At 42.9% G+C, this 23,309-nt stretch overlaps 1 protein-coding gene across 2 annotated transcripts in view; it reads left to right on the forward strand.

Annotated features, from left to right (window-relative positions):
- Positions 1–23,309, forward strand: part of LOC126470452 (histone-lysine N-methyltransferase, H3 lysine-79 specific) — a 79,738-nt gene that overhangs the window by 24,516 nt on the left and 31,913 nt on the right. For both annotated transcript variants that reach the window (XM_050098301.1, XM_050098310.1), the window contains exons 3-4: positions 15,478–15,672; positions 17,826–18,001. In XM_050098301.1, the coding sequence (XP_049954258.1) occupies positions 15,478–15,672; positions 17,826–18,001 (371 nt within the window). The remainder of the gene's footprint in view (positions 1–15,477; positions 15,673–17,825; positions 18,002–23,309) is intronic.

A 23,309-nucleotide genomic window follows, 5' to 3' on the forward strand; every position in this document is an offset into this window, starting at 1 on the left:
AAAAGATGTCAGCCAATTCCTCCTCCGACTCTCCACAATACCTGTTCCTTTGCCACACGGTGTCCAGCTTGTCACTATTGCACTAACATCTCTAATGCCCATGGCCTTGCCGCTGTTGAACACTGCCTTTCCCAACACCTAACAGATTCCAAACCAACAACCTCCTTCCTAGTCACCACGATCAACTATATCCTCATCCACAATCACTTCTCCTTTGAAGGTATTACCTATAGATAAATCTGGGATATGGCTACGATCACCCTCATGGCACCATCGTACTCCAACCTATTCAGCAGCCATCTAAAGGAATCCTTCCTAAATACCCAGAATCCTAAACCCTCACCTGGTTCAGTTACATTGATGATATCTTTGTGCTCTGGATTGAGGGTGAGGACACATTATCCACATTCCTCCAGAACCTCAACACCTTCTCCCCCCATTCACTTCACCTAGTCCTACTACCCCTCAGGGGATCAGCATTTGTTTGCTGAGTACGGGTCTTGGCAACCCCGGGATTCCTGAGCTGGGGACCAGTAAGCACCACCAGCCCTGTCACTGTGAGCTCTGAGCATGCTTCAGTAACCACCGTGTGGTGCAGGAGTGGAATGTTGTGTGTTTCGGAGAACAAGGACATTGGCTTCACTGCCTGGACCACAAGAAAGGTACACACCTCTCTGATAAAAAAACCGCAAACTCAAGGTGTGCTACATGCTGTTGAGGTGAACGGCTTTTGAGGTAAAACGGTCTCTAGCCACCCCCAGGTTGTATAAGCCTTTCTCAGACATGTGAGGCTCTGACTTTGTCGACTTTTGTTTCCCTAGCGTCTTGTGGGATACCTATGGAGCGGTCTCATCAAACTACTACTCCTGACAGGACAGGTGTACGCTCAGGTAGTACGTACACCCACTTGTCAAAGAGAGCTCAGTTGGTCAGTCTTCCAAAAAAGAAGCCTCAGAATGATAGTAACAGGGCATTAGTGTGCCATAACACTTTCATTGTAATCAAGAGAAGAGGGGAATCTTTGAGAAGGTCTCGCATTTCTATATTCACAAGGCATTGGAAGTTATTTCTAGATCTCTAAAAAGTGTCAAATGATTTTGTAATGCAACACTTCTAGTTGAAACTGCTAAGTGAAACCAAATATCTAAGCTTCTGGGATGAAGCTGAGTTGCATAACACCCTTAACTTTAATACGGGTGTGGTTACCTGCTCTGAATAATGGAGGTGGACCCCACGGAGGTACTTGAAGGCTGGTAAAATATAGACATTACGGAAGCGCAGAACTATATGAGGGGAGTCAATGGCAAATTGGAAAAATCGGCGACATTTATTCTAATGTTTAATACTCTGGAATTACCTGAACATATCCTTGCAGGCTATATCCGTCTTAAGGGTCACCCTTTTGTTCCTAACCCAATGTGATGCTTCAAATGTCGAAATTTATCCATACCACCATGGGATGTAATGGGAGGGCTACGTGTGGCAATTGTGGAGACTCAGCTCACAAATCAGGCAATTCTTGTATACTTCCTCCAAAATGTGTAAACTGCTCCAGGGATCACCCAGTTTGGAGCAGAAAGTGTGTGGTTTACAATGAGAAAAAGAAAATTCAGGAGTTGAAAGTCAAGAGACACATACACAATGGTGAAGCTAAAAAAGCTTATATAGTTATGCAACCTCCAGTTTTTGCTACTTCTTTTCCATCAGCCCTTAAGATGCCAGTCGCCAAGTGTGATGCCTCCACACTAACTCATACCAAGATTCAAGTACAAGCATGTGTACTTATCGGTGTACTTGTTGGGGAAACAATCCACTTGAAACAGAAGTCATTCAGAAGCCATTGGCAATGGGCTTACCACCTAAGCCACGTACCATTGCCCAACAGCAGAAGCCAACTAAGCTGTCCCCACAACCCAAGCAACCACCACCTCCCACAAGTAAAGAAAAACGACCTTTGAAAAATAGTTCCAAGGCCAAGAAACTAGTAGTTAAACCTTTGGATCGGCGATCTCTCTCTCTCTCTCTCTCTCTCTCTCTCTCTCTCTCTCTCTCTCTCTCTCTCTCTCTCTGTGATGGGGACCATGCTCTTGTGGATATGGACTTCCAATTGGAGGAACCAGAGAGCCGAGAACCAGCTAACGTTCCCCCTGACCTCCCTGGTAAATTACCAACTCCAAGACAGAAAGCCAAGAACAATCTTCACTAAATATTGGCTTCCACAGGGACTTCTGTGTTACAGTGGGATTTAAATGGATATCGCTTACATTTGGAAGAATTACAGCTCCTGGTCCAGGAGAAACCATTTTGCATCTGCTTACAAGAAACACGTCTTAGTCACCGACACACCTGCATTACAGGGTTATCACCCTTACAGCAGCTAATTACAAATGCCGCTCCTCTCATGTCCCTCTTAACATAACCGTACAAGCAATTGCTGTGAAAGTTCTAGCACCCTTTAATATCACAGTGTGTTCTTTGTATCTTTCACCTAATGATGCTTTGGATGCAGACACACTGACAGAACTCTTCCAGGCACTCCCACACCCATTCCTCCTTGTGGGTGACTTCAGTGCATACAATGTGCTGTGGGACTCGACTACCCCTTGCTCCAGGGGTCGGATGATCGAGTGACTTGTCAATTCTGAGAATATCTGTCTTCTGAACTTGAATCAGATAACACACTTTTCCAGAGCTACAGGGTCTCTTTTCAGCCATTAACCTGTGGTTTTGTTCCCCAGCTATTGCGGAATCAGTTCAGTTGGAAGTAGTTACAAATTTACAATCTAGTGACCACTTCCCAGTGTGGATCCGTCTGCCAACTGGGACAGTGGCTGTCAGGAGACCACACAGATGGGTGATACAAAGGGCGAATTGTTTGCTGTGCAATCAACGGGCTATTTTTGAGCAAAAGGATTGTGCACAGGAGACGGTGGCCCATATCACTTGTTAGGTCCAGTGGGGTGTCACTGAGTCCATCTCCCAGTCTAGTAACCACTTCAGACGATGGCGTGTACATTGGTGGAATGACGACTGTTGATTGGCAATCAGGGCCAGACAAAGAGCTTTGCGGAACTCCAAACGCCGTCCAACTACAGAAAACCTTCATGTCTTCAGAACTGCGAGAGCGCATGTGTGGTGAGTGATCAAAGAATGGAAGAGGGGTTCTCTGGTGCAAATTTGGAGCTCAATAAGATGGTTTTCAGGCAAGGGCAGTATGCATCCCCTTGCTGCCTTGTCAAGTAATGGGAGACACGCCAGAAGACATGGCTCAGGTTTTAGCTGAACACTTCTTTCACTATGTCATTCATACAAGCTCCTGCTTTTCAGGTGTTCTGTAGAACTGCAGAGATTAGGAAGCTCAATTTCTTCTCGCATAATGAGGAAGTATACAACCTTCCATTCCCCATGTGGAAACTGGAATCAGCTTTGTCTGCAGCCAGAGAGAGTGCCCCAGGACTTGATGAGATCCATTGTGGCGTGCTTCGTCATCTGTGCCCTGAAGTGAAAGGACAGCTCCTCTCTTGGTTCAATTAGATCTGGATTGATGGACAGTACCCCACAATTTGGAAGGAGGCAATATTAATTCCATTCTGGAAACCAGGCAAGGGCTGTAGTGCCTTTAACAGTGCATGCTCAACCACCACCTCGTCTGGCTGCTCAAATCCCGAGGTCACCTGAGCTGTTCCCAGTGTAGTTTCAGGCACTACCATTCCACCCTTGACAACTTAATTCTCCTGGAGACAGCGATACTGGAGTCCTTTTCACACCAAAACCATTTGGTTTGTGTGTTTTTTGACCTTGAAAAAGCAAATTACACTAGTTGGAGGTACAACATCCCTCACCAACTTCATGAATGGGGTCTATGTGGACACCTGTCATTTCTTATCCAATCCTTTCACAAGAACTGGCGTTTTTGATATTGCATTGGCTGCTATGTTCAAGAGAATGGGGTCCCCCAAGGCAGTGTCCTCATTGTCACATTGTGTGCCATCATTATCAATGGCTGTGCCATCATTATCAATGGCATTTCCTCCACAGTCAGGAGCCCTGTTAAATGCTCTTTGTTTATGGATGACATTGCAATCTTCTACTTTTCCTCTGATCTTATAATGATGATGAGGCAGCTACAGCTAACCTTTAGGAGGCTGGAAGCCTGGGCCAGGACAACTGGTTTTCAGTTCTCGCCCAGGGAGAATCCATGTAAATCTTAACCGTGCTTGTCGAAGTTTCAACCAGCTAATGATCACAGTGGGGGACAATATTTTTACGTTTTCAAGAAACTGTGTGCTTTTTGGGATTATTATTTGACCCAAAATTAATTTGGCTCCCACATCTGAAAGACCTGTGAACAAAGGGCTTCCAGTCATTGAATATTTTGAAATACCTTAGCAGAAAAACATAGGGCGCTGACAGGTCCTGCCTCGTGCAGTTTTATAGGGCATTTTTCTTATCATGTTTAGGTTATGGCAGCATGGTCTGTGTATCAGCCCATACTTCCTGCATCAAGATGTTAGATGCTGACAACCATAAGGGCATTCGGATATCGATTGGAGCCTTTCAAACCAGCCCTGTTCTGAGTCTATGTGAGAGGCTAGTGAACCACCACTCTGGATTCAGCACTGTATCCTTTTGGCTCGACAGGCACTGAAAATCTCAGCATTACCTCAGTCATTGACGTTTAAAGGAGTGGTCCAACCCACCTTTGAATGGCTGTTCAGGAATCGGCCCCATGCGACCAAGCCATTTGGCATATGTGCTACAGACCGTCTCAAGGATCTGGATCTATTAGGCATCTAAATACACAGCCAGGGATGGAATCCATTGCTGCCTTGATGTCTTCAGAGGCCCAAAGTGATTTTAAGCTTGACACACTACAAGAAAACTTGTACTCCAGATTATGCTTTCTTCGACTTTGTTTTCGTCTATTTTAAGTACGTTCCACAGTTTTATTCTTGTTTATACAGGTGGATCCCAGCAAGAAAATGTCCTCTTTTGTTTTGCTATTTTTCGTGATAGAGCTTTTAAAGTGCATCTTCCTGAACAATTCACAAATTATGATGCAGAATTACATGGCATTCTGATGGTACTGGAGATGGTTCGCAGACATCACCATATGAGGTTTCTTGTCTGTCCTGACTCACTTAGTGCACTGCAAGCACTTCACCAAGTGTATCCAGTAGACCAGCTGATTCAGCTCATCCATGACTCCTTACAGCGGCTCCAACACCTTTGCAGGGAGGTGATCTTTTGCTGGGTACCTGGCAACATAAGGCTACAGGGAAATGACATTGCCGACAAACCCACCAAGGAAGTATGTCAAGATGCTGCTGTCCATCAGTGTCCCATCCTGTTGCATGCCATCATACCATTTTCTGACAGACGTATCATGCATCAGTGGGAGACTGAAGGGTTGCAGCTGATAGAAAACAAACTGCGGTCACTCAAATTGACTACAAAGGCATGTCAGACTCGCTGCTGAAAGGAGGTTCTGCTTACCAGGTTACGCATCGGACATAGCCGTTTAACACATGGCTTCCTCCTCTGGCAGGAGGATCCACCACTCTGTGAAGTTTGTGGTGTATCACCTTCAGTTAAACATATTTTGGTAACATGTGTCCTATATACTGATATTAGGGCAGCCCTCAATACTGATGGAGATCTGCCCACCATCCTCGCAGGTACTGATTCCAGTGTAATAAGAGTGGTGAAATTTTGTGAACTATCAGGCCTCATCTCTAAATTGGTGGGGAAGGGAGGTAGACTTTAATACATTATAACCTGCTTCGCATATGGGAACAACCTTCATCCCCACCCATGAGATTGGCATGCTGACTTTTGGTCAGGGCTCTGATACCATGACACTTAGCACCCCTCACCTCAAATAATAATAATAATCTTGGTCCCATTCAGTCCGACAAGCCCCTTTCTCAATGTTGAACACCTATAAGATGGCTACATCAGCACCTCTGTCCATATCAAACCTACCAACCACCAATGATACCTCCACTTTGACTGGTGCCACCCATTCCATATCAAGAAGTCCCTTCCATGCAGCCTGGCCACCTGTGGCGTCGCATCTGCAGTGACGAGTGATTCCTCTCAAAATACACTGAGGTCCCACTGAGGTCTTTGCAGATTGTAATTACTCCCAGTCCCCCAACATTGTACAAAAACAGACCTCCCTTGCCCTATTTTTCCAGTTACTTACCACCTCCTAAAGTCCCACTGTGCGGCCATAAAGGAGCATTCTCCTCATGACTCAGTACCTCCCAGGATGGAGGTACTGAATTACATTCTCCGCCAGGGATTCAAGTACCTCAAGTCATGCCCTGAAATGAGAAGTGTCCTACACAGTATCCTTCCCGGCACCCCCATAGTGGTGTTCTGCTGTCCACCAAACCTACACAATATCCTTTTCCATCCCTACAAAACCCCTGCTCCGAGCCCCATACCTCATGCCTCATATCCTTGTAATAGACGTAGATGCAAGACCTGCCGCATACATCCTTCCACCACCACCTACTCCAGTCCGGTCACAAACATCACCTATCTCATCAAAGGCAAGGCTACCTGTGAAACCAGTCATGTGATCTACAAGCTAAGTTGCAACCATTGTGCTGCATTCTACATGGGCATGACAACCAACAAGCTGCCTATCCGCATTAATGGCCACCGACAAACTGGCCAATAGACAACTGGACCACCCTGTTGCTGGACAAGCTGCCCAAAACGATGTTCTTCGTTTCAGTGATTGCTTCACAGGCTGTACCATCTAGATCCTTCCCACCAACACCGGTTTTTCTGAATTATGCATGTGGGAACTCTCCCTGCACTATATCCTATGTTCCTGTAACCCTCCTGACCTCAACCTTTGTTAGTCATTGTCCTTACCCATCTAGGTCCTTCCCTGTTCTCGTTCCAATGCTAGCCCTCTATTCCACCGACGCACCCAGTCTTTTTACTTTCTCCTTTTCTGCTCCCTTCCAACCGCCCACCCTCTCTCCCCTGCCCTCTGTCTAACCTCCCTATTGTACCTAACTGTCCTACCTTTTCTCCACCTCGTCCCTGCATGCTCCCCCAGCAGCTCTTTACCGTCATCCGCCTTTACGCTGCTATCCCTCCACCTCCCCAGCCTAGACTCTGCTTTACCCCCATCCGGTTGCCTCTCCCATCATGCACTGCTGTTCGTAGTCTGGCTTCAGCTACCAGAGACTGTGGTTTTGTGTGTGTGTGTTTTTTGTCTTTTTTGACAAATGCCTTGTTGGCTGAAAGCTTACTGTGTACAGTCTTTTTTTGTGCCTATCTGCAACTCAGCACCTCTGCTATGTAGTGAGTAGCAATCATCCTTTATGTAATATTGTAACATTCCGTTCTGGATTTTACATTGTTTAATTTTACAATATTGGGTTTCCCGGGATTGGTCTTAGCTTTAAGGGCATCCAGAAGCATACTGGAGAGAGTTTTTATCCAACTGTGTGGACCTTGTTTCATGTTTGGGGAAATTCAATTGATTGGTAATAAACAGAGTGCAATAAAGCTTAGTTAAAATTCACTAAACGAGAACTAGTCTGTAGGTGGTTTTTTTGTTTCAGTCTATCAAAAATCCAGAGGCAAGCACACTGGATTCTCCTATACATCTGAAGGTTTTTCCAAAATGATCTTTACAATTTTGATCATGTATATTTCTGAAAAGGAAATGGGTAGAAAGGTGCAGATTGTGGCATAACTTTCACAGACACCGTGCTGCCCCCCTTCCCCCCCCCCCCTCCCCCCCCCTCCCTCCCATGTTAGTTATTGACTGGCCACCATCCAGCATTTGGCACAATGTATGAAATGGTTGTACAGACCACATCTGACACCCATGTCCTGCAGAACCTCAGTACAGTTTTTTTTAAGGGGTGGGGGAGGGGAGAGCCTGCAGGAACTGTGAGTTCACATCAGAGCAGCAATAATACAGGTTAACGAGGATGCATTACGCCAGAAATGGAACTGAAATATTGCTTAGATATCCTGTGCTACAGATGGTGCATAAATTTAAGGTAACCATCCGTCTCCCTCCCCCGTCCCTCCTTTTTTGTGACAGTCATGATTTTTCTAGCTCTGTCCTGAATATTTTCAAAAGTAATTCAGGACAGATACTCATTCTGGATTTAATAATAGTGAAACAATTCACCCAAATTAGATGTTCATATCACCTGTATCAGTATGCTGCTAGTGAAAGGGTATTTTCCCAAATAAGTAATGTATGGAGCAGTGACAAAACAAAGTTTATTATAGAAACTACTAAAGCAGATTTAATGAGACTTCCTGGCAGATTAAAACTGTGTGCTGGACCTAGACTTGAACTCGGGACCTTTGCCTTTCATGGTCAAGTGTTCTGCCAACTGAGCTACCCAAGCACGACTCACGACCCTTCCTCACAGCTTCAATTCTGCCAGTACGTCGTCCCCTACCTTCCAAACTTCACAGAAGCTCTTCTACGAACCTTGCAGGCTGTGGCTAAGCCATGTCTCCGCAGTATCCTTTCTTCTGGGAGTGCTAGTTCTGCAAGGTTCGCAGAAGAGCTTCTGTGAAGTTTGGAAGGTAGGAGATGAGGTACTGGCAGAACTGACGCTGTGAGGACGGGTCGTGAGTCGTGGTTGGGTAGCTCAGTTGGTAGAACACTTGCCCGCGAAAGGCAAAGGTCCCGAGTTCGAGTCTCGGTCCGGCACACAGTTTTAATCTGCCAGGAAGTTTCATATCGGTGCACACTCTGCTGCAGAGTGAAAATCTCATTCTGGAGATTTAATGAGTATAGATTGAATTATGACGAAACTTGCATTGGATGTTTACGTATGCTGTTGAAGAAAATTTACAGCACTGATAAGTACTGCATATCTGCTTACACTTCTTCATCTTACAAGATACTAATAAAATATAAATTAATATGTTTTTTGCAACAAAGTAAGGTGATAGTTTGCATTAATTACATTTCATTAAGACTTTTTTTGAATATGGATTGGGGGAAAGAAATGAAAGAGGAAGCCGTCTGGTAGAATTTTGCACAGAGCATAACTTAATCATAGCTAACACTTGGTTCAAGAATCATAAAAGAAGGTTGTACACATGGAAGAATCCTGGAAATACTAGAAGGTATCAGATAGATTATATAATGGTAAGACAGAGATTTAGGAACCAGGTTTTAAATTGTAAGACATTTCCAGGGGCAGATATGGACTCTGACCACAACCTATTGGTTATGAGCTGTAGATTAAAACTGAAGAAACTGCAAAAAGGTGGGAATTTAAGGAGATGGGATCAGGACAAACTGATTAAACCAGAAGTTGTACAGAGTTTCAGGGAGAGCATAAGGGAACAATTGTCACAAATGGGGAAAGAAATACAGTAGAAGAAGAATGGGTAGCTCTGAGGGATGAAGTAGTGAAGGCAGCAAAGGATCAAGTAGGTAAAAAGACAAGGGCTGGTAGAAATCCTTGGGTAACAGAAGAAATATTGAATTTAATTGATGAAAGGAGAAAATATAAAAATGCAGTAAATGAAACAGGCAAAAAGGAATACAAACATCTCAAAAATGAGATCAACAGGAAGTGCAAAATGGCTAAGCAGGCATGGCTAGAGGACAAATGTAAGGATGTAGAGGCTTATGTCACTAGGGGTAAGATAGATACTGCCTACAGGAAAAGTAAAGAGACCTTTGGAGGAAAGAGAACCACTTGTATGAATATCAAGAGCTCAGACGGAAACCCAGTTCTAAGCAAAGAAGGGAAAGCAGAAAGGTGGAAGGAGTATATAGAGGGTCTACACAAGGGTGACGTACTTGAGGACAATATTATGGAAATGGAAGAGAATGTAGATGAAGACGAAATGGGAGATACAATACTGCGTGAAGAGTTTGACAGAGCACTGAAAGACCTGAGTCGAAACAAGGCCACGGGAGTAGACAACATTCCATTAGAACTACTGATGGCCTTGGGAGAGCCAGTCCTGACAAAACTCTACCATCTGGTGAGCAAGATGTATGAGACAGGCGAAATACTCTCAGACTTCAAAAAGAATATAATAATTCCAATCCCAAAGAAAGCAGGTGTTGACAGATGTGAAAATTACCGAACTATCAGTTTAATAAGTCACAGCTGCAAAATACTAACGCGAATTCTTTACAGACGAATGGAAAAACTAGTAGAAGCCAACCTCGGGGAAGATCAGTTTGGATTCCGTAGAAATATTGGAACACGTGAGGCAATACTGACCTTACGACTTATCTTAGAAGAAAGATTAAGAAAAGGCAAACCTACGTTTCTAGCATTTGTAGACTTAGAGAAAGCTTTTGACAATGTTCACTGGAATACTCTCTTTCAAACTCTAAAGGTGGCAGGGGTAAAATACAGGGAGCGAAAGGCTATTTACAATTTGTACAGAAACCAGATGGCAGTTATAAGAGTCGAGGGACATGAAAGGGAAGCAGCGGTTGGGAAGGGAGTGAGACAGGGTTGTAGCCTGTCCCCGATGTTATTCAATCTGTATATTGAGCAAGCAGTAAAGGAAACAAAAGAAAAATTCGGAGTAGGTATTAAAATCCATGGAGAAGAAATAAAAACTTTGAGGTTCGCCGATGACATCGTAATTCTGTCAGAGACAGCAAAGGACTTAGAAGAGCAGTTGAATGGAATGGACAGTGTCTTGAAAGGAGGGTATATAAGATGAACATCAACAAAAGCAAAACGAGGATAATGGAATGTAGTCGAATTAAGTCGGGTGATGCTGAGGGAATTAGATTAGGAAATGAGACACTTAAAGTAGTAAAGGAGTTTTGCTATTTGGGGAGCAAAATAACTGATGATGGTCGAAGTAGCGAGGATATAAAATGTAGACTGGCAATGGCAAGGAAAGCGTTTCTGAGAAATTTGTTAACATCGAGTATAGATTTAAGTGTCAGGAAGCCGTTTCTGAAAGTATTTGTGTGGAGTGTAGCCATGTATGGAAGTGAAACATGGGTGATAAATAGTTTGGACAAGAAGAGAATAGAAGCTTTCGAAATGTGGTGCTACAGAAGGATGCTGAAGATTAGATGGGTGGATCACATAACTAACGAGGAGGTATTGAATTGAATTGGGGATAAGAGGAGTTTGTGGCAGAACTTGAGTAGAAGAAGGGATCGGTTGGTAGGACATGTTCTGAGGCATCAAGGGATCACCAATTTAGTATTGGAGGGCAGAGTGGAGGGTAAAAATCGTAGAGGGAGACCAAGAGATGAATACACTAAGCAGATTCAGAAGGACGTAGGTTGCACTAAGTACTGGGAGATGAAGAAGCTTGCACAGGATAGAATAGCATGGAGAGCTGCATCAAACCAGTCTCAGGACTGAAGACCACAACAACAACAACAACAACAAGACTTTTTTGCAATATGCAAGTATGTTAATGTGCCCCAATTTGTTTGAAAATATAATTGCCTTAACACAGTGAACTCTGTTAAGAGGATACTAGAACCTTAGGTGTGTATAAACATTGTGTTGCAAACTGCTCATTTCTACCTCTCCCCATTTCTGAAATAAATGTGATTATAGTTGCAAAGATCATTTTTAATCACCATGTATTTTCCATACTTTTTTAGTGAGACAGTGAGAAGCTGCCGAATATCGGCAATCACATGCACCATGACACTGCCCTGCCCACCAGACAACTGAATATTTTAAAGCTCATTTCCTTCTACTCGTTGAGCTGTATTAAAACTCGCTTAATTTACATTCATATTCCTTATAGCAATTGAGTACTATGTTTGAACATGAATGTCTCTACAATGCACTTTCACAAATCCTTGTTACCTTTGTGTGTAATTTATGTCTGCTGATCAGTAGGAGCTGAGCACCCACTGACATTTTCAGCACTGAAACACAAGCGAGGGAACATTACCCCTCTCATGCCCCACTTTCCATGGGCCATTGGCCAACTTACAATTTACAGGCTGTATGTGTCTGGGAAAATAATCCTATTTGACTCAGATGGCTGGGGTTTTTGAAGTTTTTGTCTGGAGTCAGCAATTTAAATGATGGCAGGCCTACCCCAGAGATATGTCAGCTTAATTAGCTAAACATTAATGGCACCGGGTACAAGAGCACTCATACTGTAACATTGTAGGGGGGTGGGGGGGAGGAGATGAAGTAACTTCACCATACCCCCTGAGAGATGTCTGCGCTTACCCCTGGGGTAGGGCTACCCTCTGGTGGCATAATGTAGCACTGCTTGAGTTCAGCTAATGAAACTATTGCAGGCAGGCTTCACTCAGAAGAATGAATAGCTAGGTCAGTCAGATATAACACTAAAGAGTGCTTTCAGTTGAAAGAATGGATATGTGGTTCAACTGAGAGGAAACCTACTAACTGTTTTCACTCATAAGGAAAGAATGAAAAATTCAGTTAATACACAAAGCTACAATGGTGTCGAATGTTTTCATTCGCTTACTCCCACAGACTTTTCAAAAAAGAAAAAATGAATAATAATCCAACTTACACATAAAACTACAACTGACTGATTCTATTGTTTCCATCGAGTTGCTCTCACAGACTAGTTTCACTCAAAAGACTGGAAAGTAGTCCAACTGACTGAATCAGTTGTTTTCATTCAGTTGCCCCCACAGACTAGTTTCACTTAAAAGAGTGAATGAATAATTCATCTGATGCATAAAACTACAACCATATAAGTCGTTTGTTTTCCATCAACCAGATGAGTGTATTGTTTACATCCAGTTTTTCCCATAACTATTGAGGCCTACTGGGTGAGCAGCTCGACCCAACAGTATTAACTTTGCATTCCATATCTATGTCAGTCTCAAATAAAAGTTCACACTTCTCAATTTCTATATCACTGCTTGGCATGTTGCAGAACCGTTTCTTTGTGACAAAAATTTTGTTTCTTCCTATGAATACCGGTGCCTTATAAATTGCCATATGAGAACTTAATTTACACAATGTACTTGGTTCACACAGGTACCATCTTATTGTAATCTGAGAATTAATGTACATGTCTTTCACTCCTTAAATTCATCCTCCATACCAAGTCCAGAAACAGATTTGCCATACCTCGTCTCCCTGGTCACCTATCATTCCCACATACCCTATGTTGGGCCACATAGGAGCACTGCTCCTTTGATTCAGTACCACCCAGGATTGGAACAACTCAGTAACTTTTTTGACTTCCTCTTTTGTGCCTTGAAATGAGAAATATCCTTGCCACCCCTCCCTCAACTGCATTCCACTGCCCGCATAACCTACTCATCTGTCTTCATTTCTATTCCATTCTTGCTCCCAACCTGTTACCCCATGGCTCTTATCCCTGCAGTAGACTCAGATGCAAGACCTGTCCTGTACGTCCTCCTACTACCACCTAATCCACTGTCACAGGCAGCTCTTACTGCATCAAGGTCAGAGCTACCTGTGAGAGCAGCCATGTGATCAGTCAGCTTAGCTGCAACCACTGTACTGCATTCCACATGTGCATGACAACCAACACTCTGTCTGTCAGCATGATTTGCCTCTTCCAACCCATAGCCAAGAGGCAGCTGGACCAGCCTGTTGCTAAGCATGCTGCCCAACATGATTAGCTCGACTTCGACTGTTTCAAAACCTTTGCAATCTTTCCAGCAACTTCAGCTTTTCTGAACTGCATAGGTGGGAAATCTCCCTGCAACATACCCTTCATTCCTGTTACCCCTTGTCCTTGACTTTCAGTAGTCCCCACACTCCACCTTCCTATCCCCTTACTTGCTCCGACTCTGACACACAATGTATGTCCTGCCAGTGCCTGCGTAATTCTTTCCCCTTCTCTATCTCTCCCCCTTGCCCCGCCCCACTGCCCTATCCCCATACCCACTATCCTGCCCCCACCACTTCCCTGCATGCTTCTGCAAAAAGCACAGGCATCTTTCTCCACACCTGTCCTGCACCCCTCCCTGGCCCAAACCTCTTTGAATCCCCACAACCCATCCCAGCAAAGATTGCTGCTCACCTCAGATGCACTTGCAGTCAAAACCTAGTACCCAGAGGTGACAGTGGTCATATGTGTGTGTCTTGTACTTGCATGAATGTGTATGTGTTTTGTTGTGTACTTCTGATGGATTTAGACTGATAACTGAATAATATCTAGCAGTCTTTTTCATTGCGCACCTGTCAGCCACTCAGTGCCCCCTCTATGAGGTGAGTAGCATCTGTCCTTTCGTATTGTTGTTATTCTTTCGACTTATGTCAGTGTCAGTACTTACCTCATCTTTGTGTATAGTTTCAACAAGTCCTTCGTTTCTCTTTTCATTGCTTTAAATATCAAAGGTTCTCAGATTTCAACCTTTGATCTCAGTGGATGCCTTGAATAGTTTAAGCCTAGTGCCGGAGTGGTTCTTTTGTAAAGGACATAGGTGATTTCCTTTCCCATACTTTTCAAATCTCAGTATGTGCTTAGTCTCTAATGATATTGGCATGTGTGAATTATTAAATCATAGCCATCCTTATATTCCTCTCATTTTGGTCTTGATTTTCCCAACACTTTTCCTACTGTGCCTCTCTTACATGGGGTCCTGGACAATTCTCATAATTAGCCGTCGAATAATCATGTTTGTGAATCACTTTCGTATTCCTTATAAGTTGTATAAAGGCAAGATCAGTTTCATTACAGAAACTAACTTGAAATCTTTCAGTTTTCTGTTGTAACGAGTTCCTCAGTGATTATGCAGACATTTTGTCTACTGTGTGATAATCCGACTCTTCGTCACACATTTATTTCGACAGCAAGCAGATGTCATTGAGTGAATGAATGGTGCTGATGAATTATTGAAAAATCCAATTCCAATAGCTTGGAATAAAATTTCCAACCTAGGTATAGCCAGTAGCCTCAAGTTACATTGATAAAAATGTGTTATTCATGACACTCATTCTTTTAATATACATTAGTTTCTTGAGAAAATGGACACTCATGCACCTCATGGTTATTTGGAGAGTTGTGATCAACCAGAATATTAGTTTTTGATACACAAACTAAATTAAGATTTTCCTAGAAGGATATACTCTTGTTTATCAAAGCAATTGTTATATCCCAGAAAAGAGCACCAATTACTTTTACCAACATTTATGTCATCATTAATCTGCGTGGCTCATTGGTCAGTGTGTCTGACTACCATCTGGAGGATCTGGCTTCATTTCTTGGTCCTGATGTGGATTCTTCCTTGGTAAGAGGATTAGTGCAGGGTCCATCCAAGCCTTTTGACATGGCTAGGGTTGAGCTAGGCCCATGCCGCTCTACACCTATGCTCTGTGTCATGTTAGGGCAGAGAATGATACTGCAATTGTTTGATGTTTCGATGTTGTTGAGGCTTGATTGTGGAGTTCCTTTTTCCTTTCATTCCATTGTGTCAACAAAAAAAAAAATCAACATTTCCAAAGAAAACTGTGCAAGAGTAATTTTGATTTGATATAATCATCTTTATTTCAGGGAATGAATATCCAGCAGTTGTTGAGTTTGCACAGTTTCAAAGGATACCCAAAAAACGTCAGGGGAAAAAGAGAGATCTTAAAGCAGGTACATTAAAAGATGATCCTGAATATATTGCATTTTTGGAAACACTAAGAGAGAAAAAGGAAGCCAACTCATCAAAGCAGACTATTGATGTGGTTGTACCTCCAGACAGTAAGTAAACCTCTTATTTGAAGAGAATTTAATTACTTTTCTGCCTTATTGCTGATAGAATAAAGCACAGCAATGTGTGTATACTGAGGATATTCTGTCCCAAAAGTGTATAAATACATTTACTGTCTGTTCATCCAAGACTTTATTTTCATTGGCATTATCACATCAAAATGAATCCTTCTCCTCAGACAATGTTAAGGAGAGCTTAAGAACTGGGCAGGACACTATTCCTTTACTAGCTGTAGTTTGACACTACATCGATGTTGGCTTAATGAGAAGATAGTTTGAGATAATTTATGAGAAGCAAGCAATATGTGATGTGTTTTTTGTGTCAGAATTGAAATCTTGTACATATTGTGAAATAATGTTAACTTAAGGGAATGCAGCCAGGTGACATCTTCGACAACTGCTGATATTTTGATAGGTGTGCACCCATTCCTTGCTGCATTTGTGTCGTCTGATATGACTGGATGTGCACCTATCAAAATATTGATGGTTATCGAAGGCATAATCTGGCTGCATTCCCATAAGTTATATGAATTATTTAATGTTGTTCACAGCTTGTTCGTTGTTCTCCATCATTTCTTGAAATACATAGTTCAAGTTGAGTTATGGTTGATTTTAACGTCAAAGTTCAGCTTAAATTGTTGCCACCAAAGTGACTGTGTTTTACAGTCTACAGAAGCTGCCACTAGTTCCCTGCTATCACTTTTTAAATATATTTCATGCCCTGATATTATTTTATTACTGGGACATGAAGGGTTACAGCCAGTTCATGATGATGAAATGTGTGTGCTATTCCCTAATGGATTTTTAAAAATCAGATGTTGACAGATCTTCTTGCAGCCCCAGCATACCTCTAGGCAAGCATTGCCAAAACTGCTTCACAAAACACAGACATAACAGCTTAACTTTTATTTATCATCTCAGCTTACACAGTATCCAGTGAGAAAATACTTTCACTGTGTTCTTAGTAATATGAGTTTAGTAGAGTTCTTACAAGAACACAATTTTGTAGCAACAGCTGAAAATGGAGGTACCGTATAGAAACAGCAAGGGAACTGAGATAGTTATTAGCTCACTGAGACATAAGGATTCATGTGGTTTCAGTCAGAATACCATGTAGCATAGTGAAAATTTGTACACTCTGCATTAGCTTGGGACTTAGTTACTTGGGTTACACATCCTTTTTATCAGATCTTTTACTATATACCTTGAAATAGTCAGTGATGAGACCTCTACTTTGTAAAGAAGAAACATATGAAATCAATAACTAAATTGCAATATAATTGTTACTCAAGTTCTCAAAAATGCTCAAAAAGGCAATTCGCAGTAGAGTACTATACCTTTTACTCAGCACATGGCTACTGTATTAATGTTAATGTTTAAGTGTGAATCAGCCCTTATTTGGTCTGAAAATATTGAACCTACTTATACCATACATCTGCTTTGACCCATTACATCTTTTTATATATATATATATATATATACACACACACAAAAAGTATAGAAGCAAAATAAATATTGTCGTCGTTATTTCATGTGTAAAAGCAGAAGTCTTGTATTGATAGGCTCAAATGGCCCTTTGATCTATAGTCAAGACAGCATAAGAAGAGTCCTGACAGCTTGCAACACTGTTGCCAGCTTTCATCTGCAAAGTGCTAATGATTGCCGACATAAACACTAGCCATTTACAGAGCTGTGACAACACTGATGCCTTGCCATAGAGATATTTACAAAATCATGTTACGTTATCAGAAGAAGCTGCTGCATCCAGTCCACTGCAATTGTCAGGGGTCAGCTTATGCTGACTCATCTATAGTAATGTATTTTCTTTTTGTATGGCTGATGTATCTGTTCAGTTATCCAGTTGAAGCAAAAGTAAGTTGTTAGTAATGTTACGTTGTTTGCATCTCATTGTTTCTTTCTCAGTCTTTATGATGATAAATGTAATTCTGTTTGTGGTACATCTTATGGGCAATAATAGATGATAATTGTCTTCATGACCATTATGGTGACCTTTATGTGCTTTATGATGTCAGATATGTTTCAGAATATGGTAGATGTTCATTGTTCTTGTATATTGCATGGGCAAAAAATTAGGTTTTTGTACAACTAATGTATTGAAGTAAAACTTCAGTAAAACTTAACAGAGCCAGCACCTAAAATAACAACAACTCCTCTACTGGAATACATTAAACAGAGGCGAGCAGAGCAGCAGAAGTTACGTGATGAGAAACGAGAAGAAAGGCGCAGGAAGGAAATGGAACGTAAGAGAATTAAGGATGAAGAAAAAAAACGACGGAAAGATGGAGAGTCAGTTTTGAAAGTGAGTATTTCCTTGTAACTAAAACAGATTTACACAGTGTGGGGTAGAAGAAACGTGCTGTTTTGAAACATGTGCACTTGATTCATTTTTTTAAAAAAAAGAAAAAGAAAAAAAAATACATACATACATACACAGAAAGTAAGATATGTTCATATAGCTTGAACAGGAACACTGAGAGTTATTTATAAAAGATAAAATTAAGATATCATCAGTCATTAGAGACACAAATTCATAACTATTGTGTAAAATTATCTATTGATCACTCTTAACATTTGCACTGGCTCTTCCATCAGGTCGTGAATAATAACATTTTTTTAGTCTCCTACTGTTTGTGGTTTTGCTTGTGCTGCATACATCCTAACTTTCAGATGACCTCTTGAGTATAAATAATGAACTTAATCTGGTACGTGTGGGAACCATGCACATCTGTTGCTTATCGTTTGGGAGAAAGAGTACTGTTCCTCCGTCCTCTGTGATCTTTGTGTATATTGCTGCACTGTTCCATTTGGGGGGGGGGGGGGGGGGGAGAGAAAAGAAAAAAACATGTTTACACAAAGTCTATACCTTATCATCAAATTGGACCAAAGTTACTTATCTTTTGCTATAGCATGTGGATGAAACTGTTAAGAGAACAGCCACCTCTTCAAATCATACTGCGGGATTATCCTCATTTGTGACCTGCTGCATCATATTGTCATCTTGAGGCTATGAAGACATCATTGGTGCAGCTGTTGTGGGTTACAATTCTGTTTATTCTCTGCACAAGTTGATGTGTTGGTAAATGTGCCAACACCTTGTAGATAGAGGCGGCCTAAATGCACGCTATCTAACGCAGACGGGCGTGAATTCTGGAACAGGATAAGTAGTGAATTCTCATAAGAAAAGTATGCAGCTCCTCGAATACTTATCTTTTATTTATCCTTGTTGTATACATCGTTCTTCTTGTTGAGACATTTCATACGATAACTATCAAACTATGTAAGGCTAATGGCGCCTTGCTAGGTCGTAGCCATGGACTTAGCTGAAGGCTATTCTAACTGTCTCTCGGCAAATGAGAGAAAGGCTTCGTCAGTGTAGTCGCTAGCAAAGTCGTCGTACAACTGGGGCGAGTGCTATTCCGTATCTCGAGACCTGCCTTGTGGTGGCGCTCAGTCTGCGATCACACAGTGGCGACACGCGGGTCCGACATGTACTAGTGGACCGCGGCCGATTTAAGCTACCACCTAGCAAGTGTGGTGTCTGGCGGTGACACCACATTCCTCCCTCGCAAATCAGCGAACGGTCGTGTTATAAGGCTTCCGCCCGCCGTGGGGAAGACCCCATGTTGACGTATGCGATGTCAAAGGTTTGTGGTCTGTGATGATTGTAAAGTGACGACCATACAAGAAATCATGGAACTTAGTAACACCAAACACGAGAGCCAAAGCTTCTTTCTCTATCTGTGAATAATTTCTCTGCGCAGACGAGAGCAATTTGGACGCAAAGGCAATAGGGCAATCATGCGAGCCAACTTTGTGCGCAAGCACAGCACCGATCCCGAAATCCGATGCATCTACCATCAACAAAAGGGGTTTCTGGGGATCGAATGGCGTAAGGCAAGTATTAGAAAGCAACGCCGATTTCAACTGGCGAAAGGCGCGTTCGCATTCCGTCGTCCAGACGAACGGAACACCCTTACGGCGTAAGCTATGAAGCGGAGCTGAAATGGAAGAGGCATTGCGCAGAAAGCGATGATGATAGTTAATTTTACCCAACACACTCTGTAGCTGTTTCATATTCTGTGGCGAAGGCAAATCTTGTATGGCACGGAGGTGCTCTGGACTCGGATGTATGCCTTGGGCATTGATGACATGGCCCAGGTATGGTAAGTCACGAGCAAAAAACACACATTTGTTCTTCCGCAAGCGAAGACCATGTTGGCGCAATACCTGAAATAATGTTCGTAGGTGTGCTAAATACTCGTCTGCCGTCTTTCCGGAGATCACAATATCGTCCAGATAGTTCGCAGCAGTAGGGACAGACGCACAAATAGTTTGTAAATATTGCTGAAACAATGCAGGGGCGGATGCACACCCGAATGGCAGTCTTTTGAAGCGGTACAAACCAAGATGCGTGTTAACCACCAAGACGCGCTGGGATTCGGCGTCCACTGGGATTTGCAAGTACGCATCTGCTAGGTCCAACTTGGAAAAGTATTTACCCGGGCACAGTTTATCAAAAAGATCTTCCGGGCGGGGTAAGGGAAAAGTTGCAATCACGAGTTGTGGATTCACTGTTGCCTTGAAGTCCACACAAAGTCTCAGTTTTCCGGAAGGTTTTGGCAAAATGACTAAGGGTGAGGCCCAGAGAGAAGCTTGCACACGGTCAATTACACCTTGTGATTCTAAATCGTTTAATGTTCTTGCGACCTCATCACGCAATGCGTGGGGAACATTGCGTGCTCGGAAAAATTTCGGTTGCGCGTTTACTTTCAGTTCCAAATGTGCTTCATAGTTCTTAGCGCAACCAAGGCCCGGTGCAAAAATGTCTGCAAATTCTTCACACAAACGAGAAACACTGTCTGAAGGCACAGTCTGATTCACTGATAGGACCTGATTTACAATAGACATGTTAAACAACTGAAATAAATCTAAACCAAACAAGTTCACTGCAGTAGAAGAACGAAGAATGTAAAATGACACAAGTTTTGTTTGTCCCTTGTATGTTGCAAGAAGGCTGCACTGTCCTAACACAGGAATTTTCTGTCCTGAATAAGTAGTGAGCTTAACAGTTGCGGCACGCAACGGAGGTTTGCCCAGTTGTTTGTACGTGTCGTGATTGAGTAATGAAACTGCAGCTCCGGTATCGAGCTGGAATGGTATGACCTTGCCATTAAAGTCCAAATCTACAAAAAGTTTATTGTCCTGCTGACGACAAGAGCGACTGTCTCGTGCAATTTGAACTGATACAGGTACAGAAGCACTTGCTAATGGACGTGATTTCCGGCGACGTCGACGCACACTTTTTGTGAACACAGTCACTGTTAGAGAAAGTGGCACTGGACGGGGTGGAAGTAACTACATGAATGTCCATGGGCGAAGGTCCACTAGCCTGAGTGTCCTTGGTTTGATTCCGGCGCGAAGCAAAGGGCCTGGAATGATTGTGATTGTCTGATCTGAGCTTTTTCTGGCAAACACTTTGAACATGTCCTTTCTTATTACAGAAAAAGCAAATAGCGTGGCGTGATGGGCAATTTTCACGCGAATATCTAGTTGCACACCGCGGGCATGATTTCACTGCAGTTGTATGCTGGCGCGGCACACCTGGTGTAGAGCGTGGCGGCAGCTGTGTGGACGTGCGTGAGGGCAGTTTACCGGGCTGCGCAGCACACCCGGCAGGCCGGTTAATGTGACACACGGCTGGCGAAGTTGCAAAAGATTCCTGAGCACAGTCAAGTGTGTCTTGCCTATCTGATATGTCTATCACTTGCTGAAGGGAGGGATTAACTAGTTTCAAAATCTGTTCCCGTATGCGAACATCAGAAACATTCTGTGCAATTGCATCACGCACCATAGTATCTGAATAAGGAAGGCCACAGTCACATTCAAACGCACAATCCCTAGTAAGGCCTTGCAAAGTTGCAACCCACTCCCTATTAGTTTGACCGGCCGTATGTTTTGTACGAAAGAAAGTATACCGTTTTGCAACTACATTTACTGTTTCCTTGAAATAGGCGTCCAATGCCGACAAAATTTCTTCGTAGGACAGAGTTGCTACGTCGCGTCGGGGAAACAATTTCACTATCACATGGTACGTTTGCACCCCTACACACGCCAATAAATGAGGCTGCCGCTCGCTACCTTGAATTCTGTAGGCGGCGAGATGAAATCCAAACTGGCGTGACCATTCCGTCCAGGACTCATGCGTCGCATCAAAATTGCGAAACTGCGGTGCAACTGCAAGTTGTGGCTGCGGGAGCGGTGAAGCGGCGGCTGCCGCATCGGTTTGAATGGCACATTGACCCTGGACGAGCTGTCCCAGGGCATCCAATAACACCTGCGTCTGCTGATTCTGCAAACGATAAAATTCGGACAGTACATCCGGAGATTGTGGCAAAGCCATGACACAAGTAAATGTAAGCAATTAGAAAGAACAAGACCCTTTCCATTGTCTCGTCGCCAATGATGTGTTGGTAAATGTGCCAACACCTTGTAGATAGAGGCGGCCTAAATGCGCGCTATCTAACGCAGACGGGCGTGAATTCTGGAACATGATAAGTAGTGAATTCTCATAAGAAAAGTATGCAGCTCCTCGAATACTTATCTTTTATTTATCCTTGTTGTATACATCGTTCTTCTTGTTGAGACATTTCATACGATAACTATCAAACTATGTAAGGCTAATGGCGCCTTGCTAGGTCGTAGCCATGGACTTAGCTGAAGGCTATTCTAACTGTCTCTCGGCAAATGAGAGAAAGGCTTCGTCAGTGTAGTCGCTAGCAAAGTCGTCGTACAACTGGGGCGAGTGCTATTCCGTATCTCGAGACCTGCCTTGTGGTGGCGCTCGGTCTGCGATCACACAGTGGCGACACGCGGGTCCGACATGTACTAGTGGACCGTGGCCGATTTAAGCTACCACCTAGCAAGTGTGGTGTCTGGCGGTGACACCACACAAGTCATGTGAAAATTTGCTTTGTCGCTAATTATTGGTACAGTATTATTCCATTTAAAGTGGTGAGTAAAATTCTTTCTGTAATTCAGTGGCCTTCAACTACGCATGGAAGTGCAATTCATTGTAAGTGCATTTCTACGTACTTTAGGGACCAACCTGACATGTATAAAGCCACAGAATGTTGCCATTCGTAACGCTACAGTTGGAAGTCTCACTGGTTCTACTTGCTTGGATTTCCATTCCTTTATGTAAGGCAGTGTAGTTTCCACTCTGTCTCATTTTTGTACTTTGGAGCAAATCTGCCAATTGTAGTAGCATGTTGCTGTCTACTGTCGCTCTTACTGGGTAGCATTGAAGTATTGTCTGAAGACGGTCATCACAGATTCACATTTTTGCAGGGAAAAACTGCTATGCTTTAAATGCACAGTATTCTATGGGTCACAGTGCCATAGGTACTGAGCTAAAACATCAGTGTCTACAGCGGTGGTTGTTGGACAGGAATGACTATTGCCCCCTTTTTCTTCCAGTGCTCTACCCATTTGAAAAACCTGTACTTTCTCTGCCTCACCTTGTAATAAATAATATGTTGTTATCGAAAATTATGAAAGATAGGTATTGATGTGTACTGTACTGAGCATATAAAATGTGAGTGAAGACA

This window comes from Schistocerca serialis, chromosome 1 (assembly GCF_023864345.2).
Source record: "Schistocerca serialis cubense isolate TAMUIC-IGC-003099 chromosome 1, iqSchSeri2.2, whole genome shotgun sequence".
NCBI classification, from domain to species: domain Eukaryota; kingdom Metazoa; phylum Arthropoda; class Insecta; order Orthoptera; family Acrididae; genus Schistocerca; species Schistocerca serialis.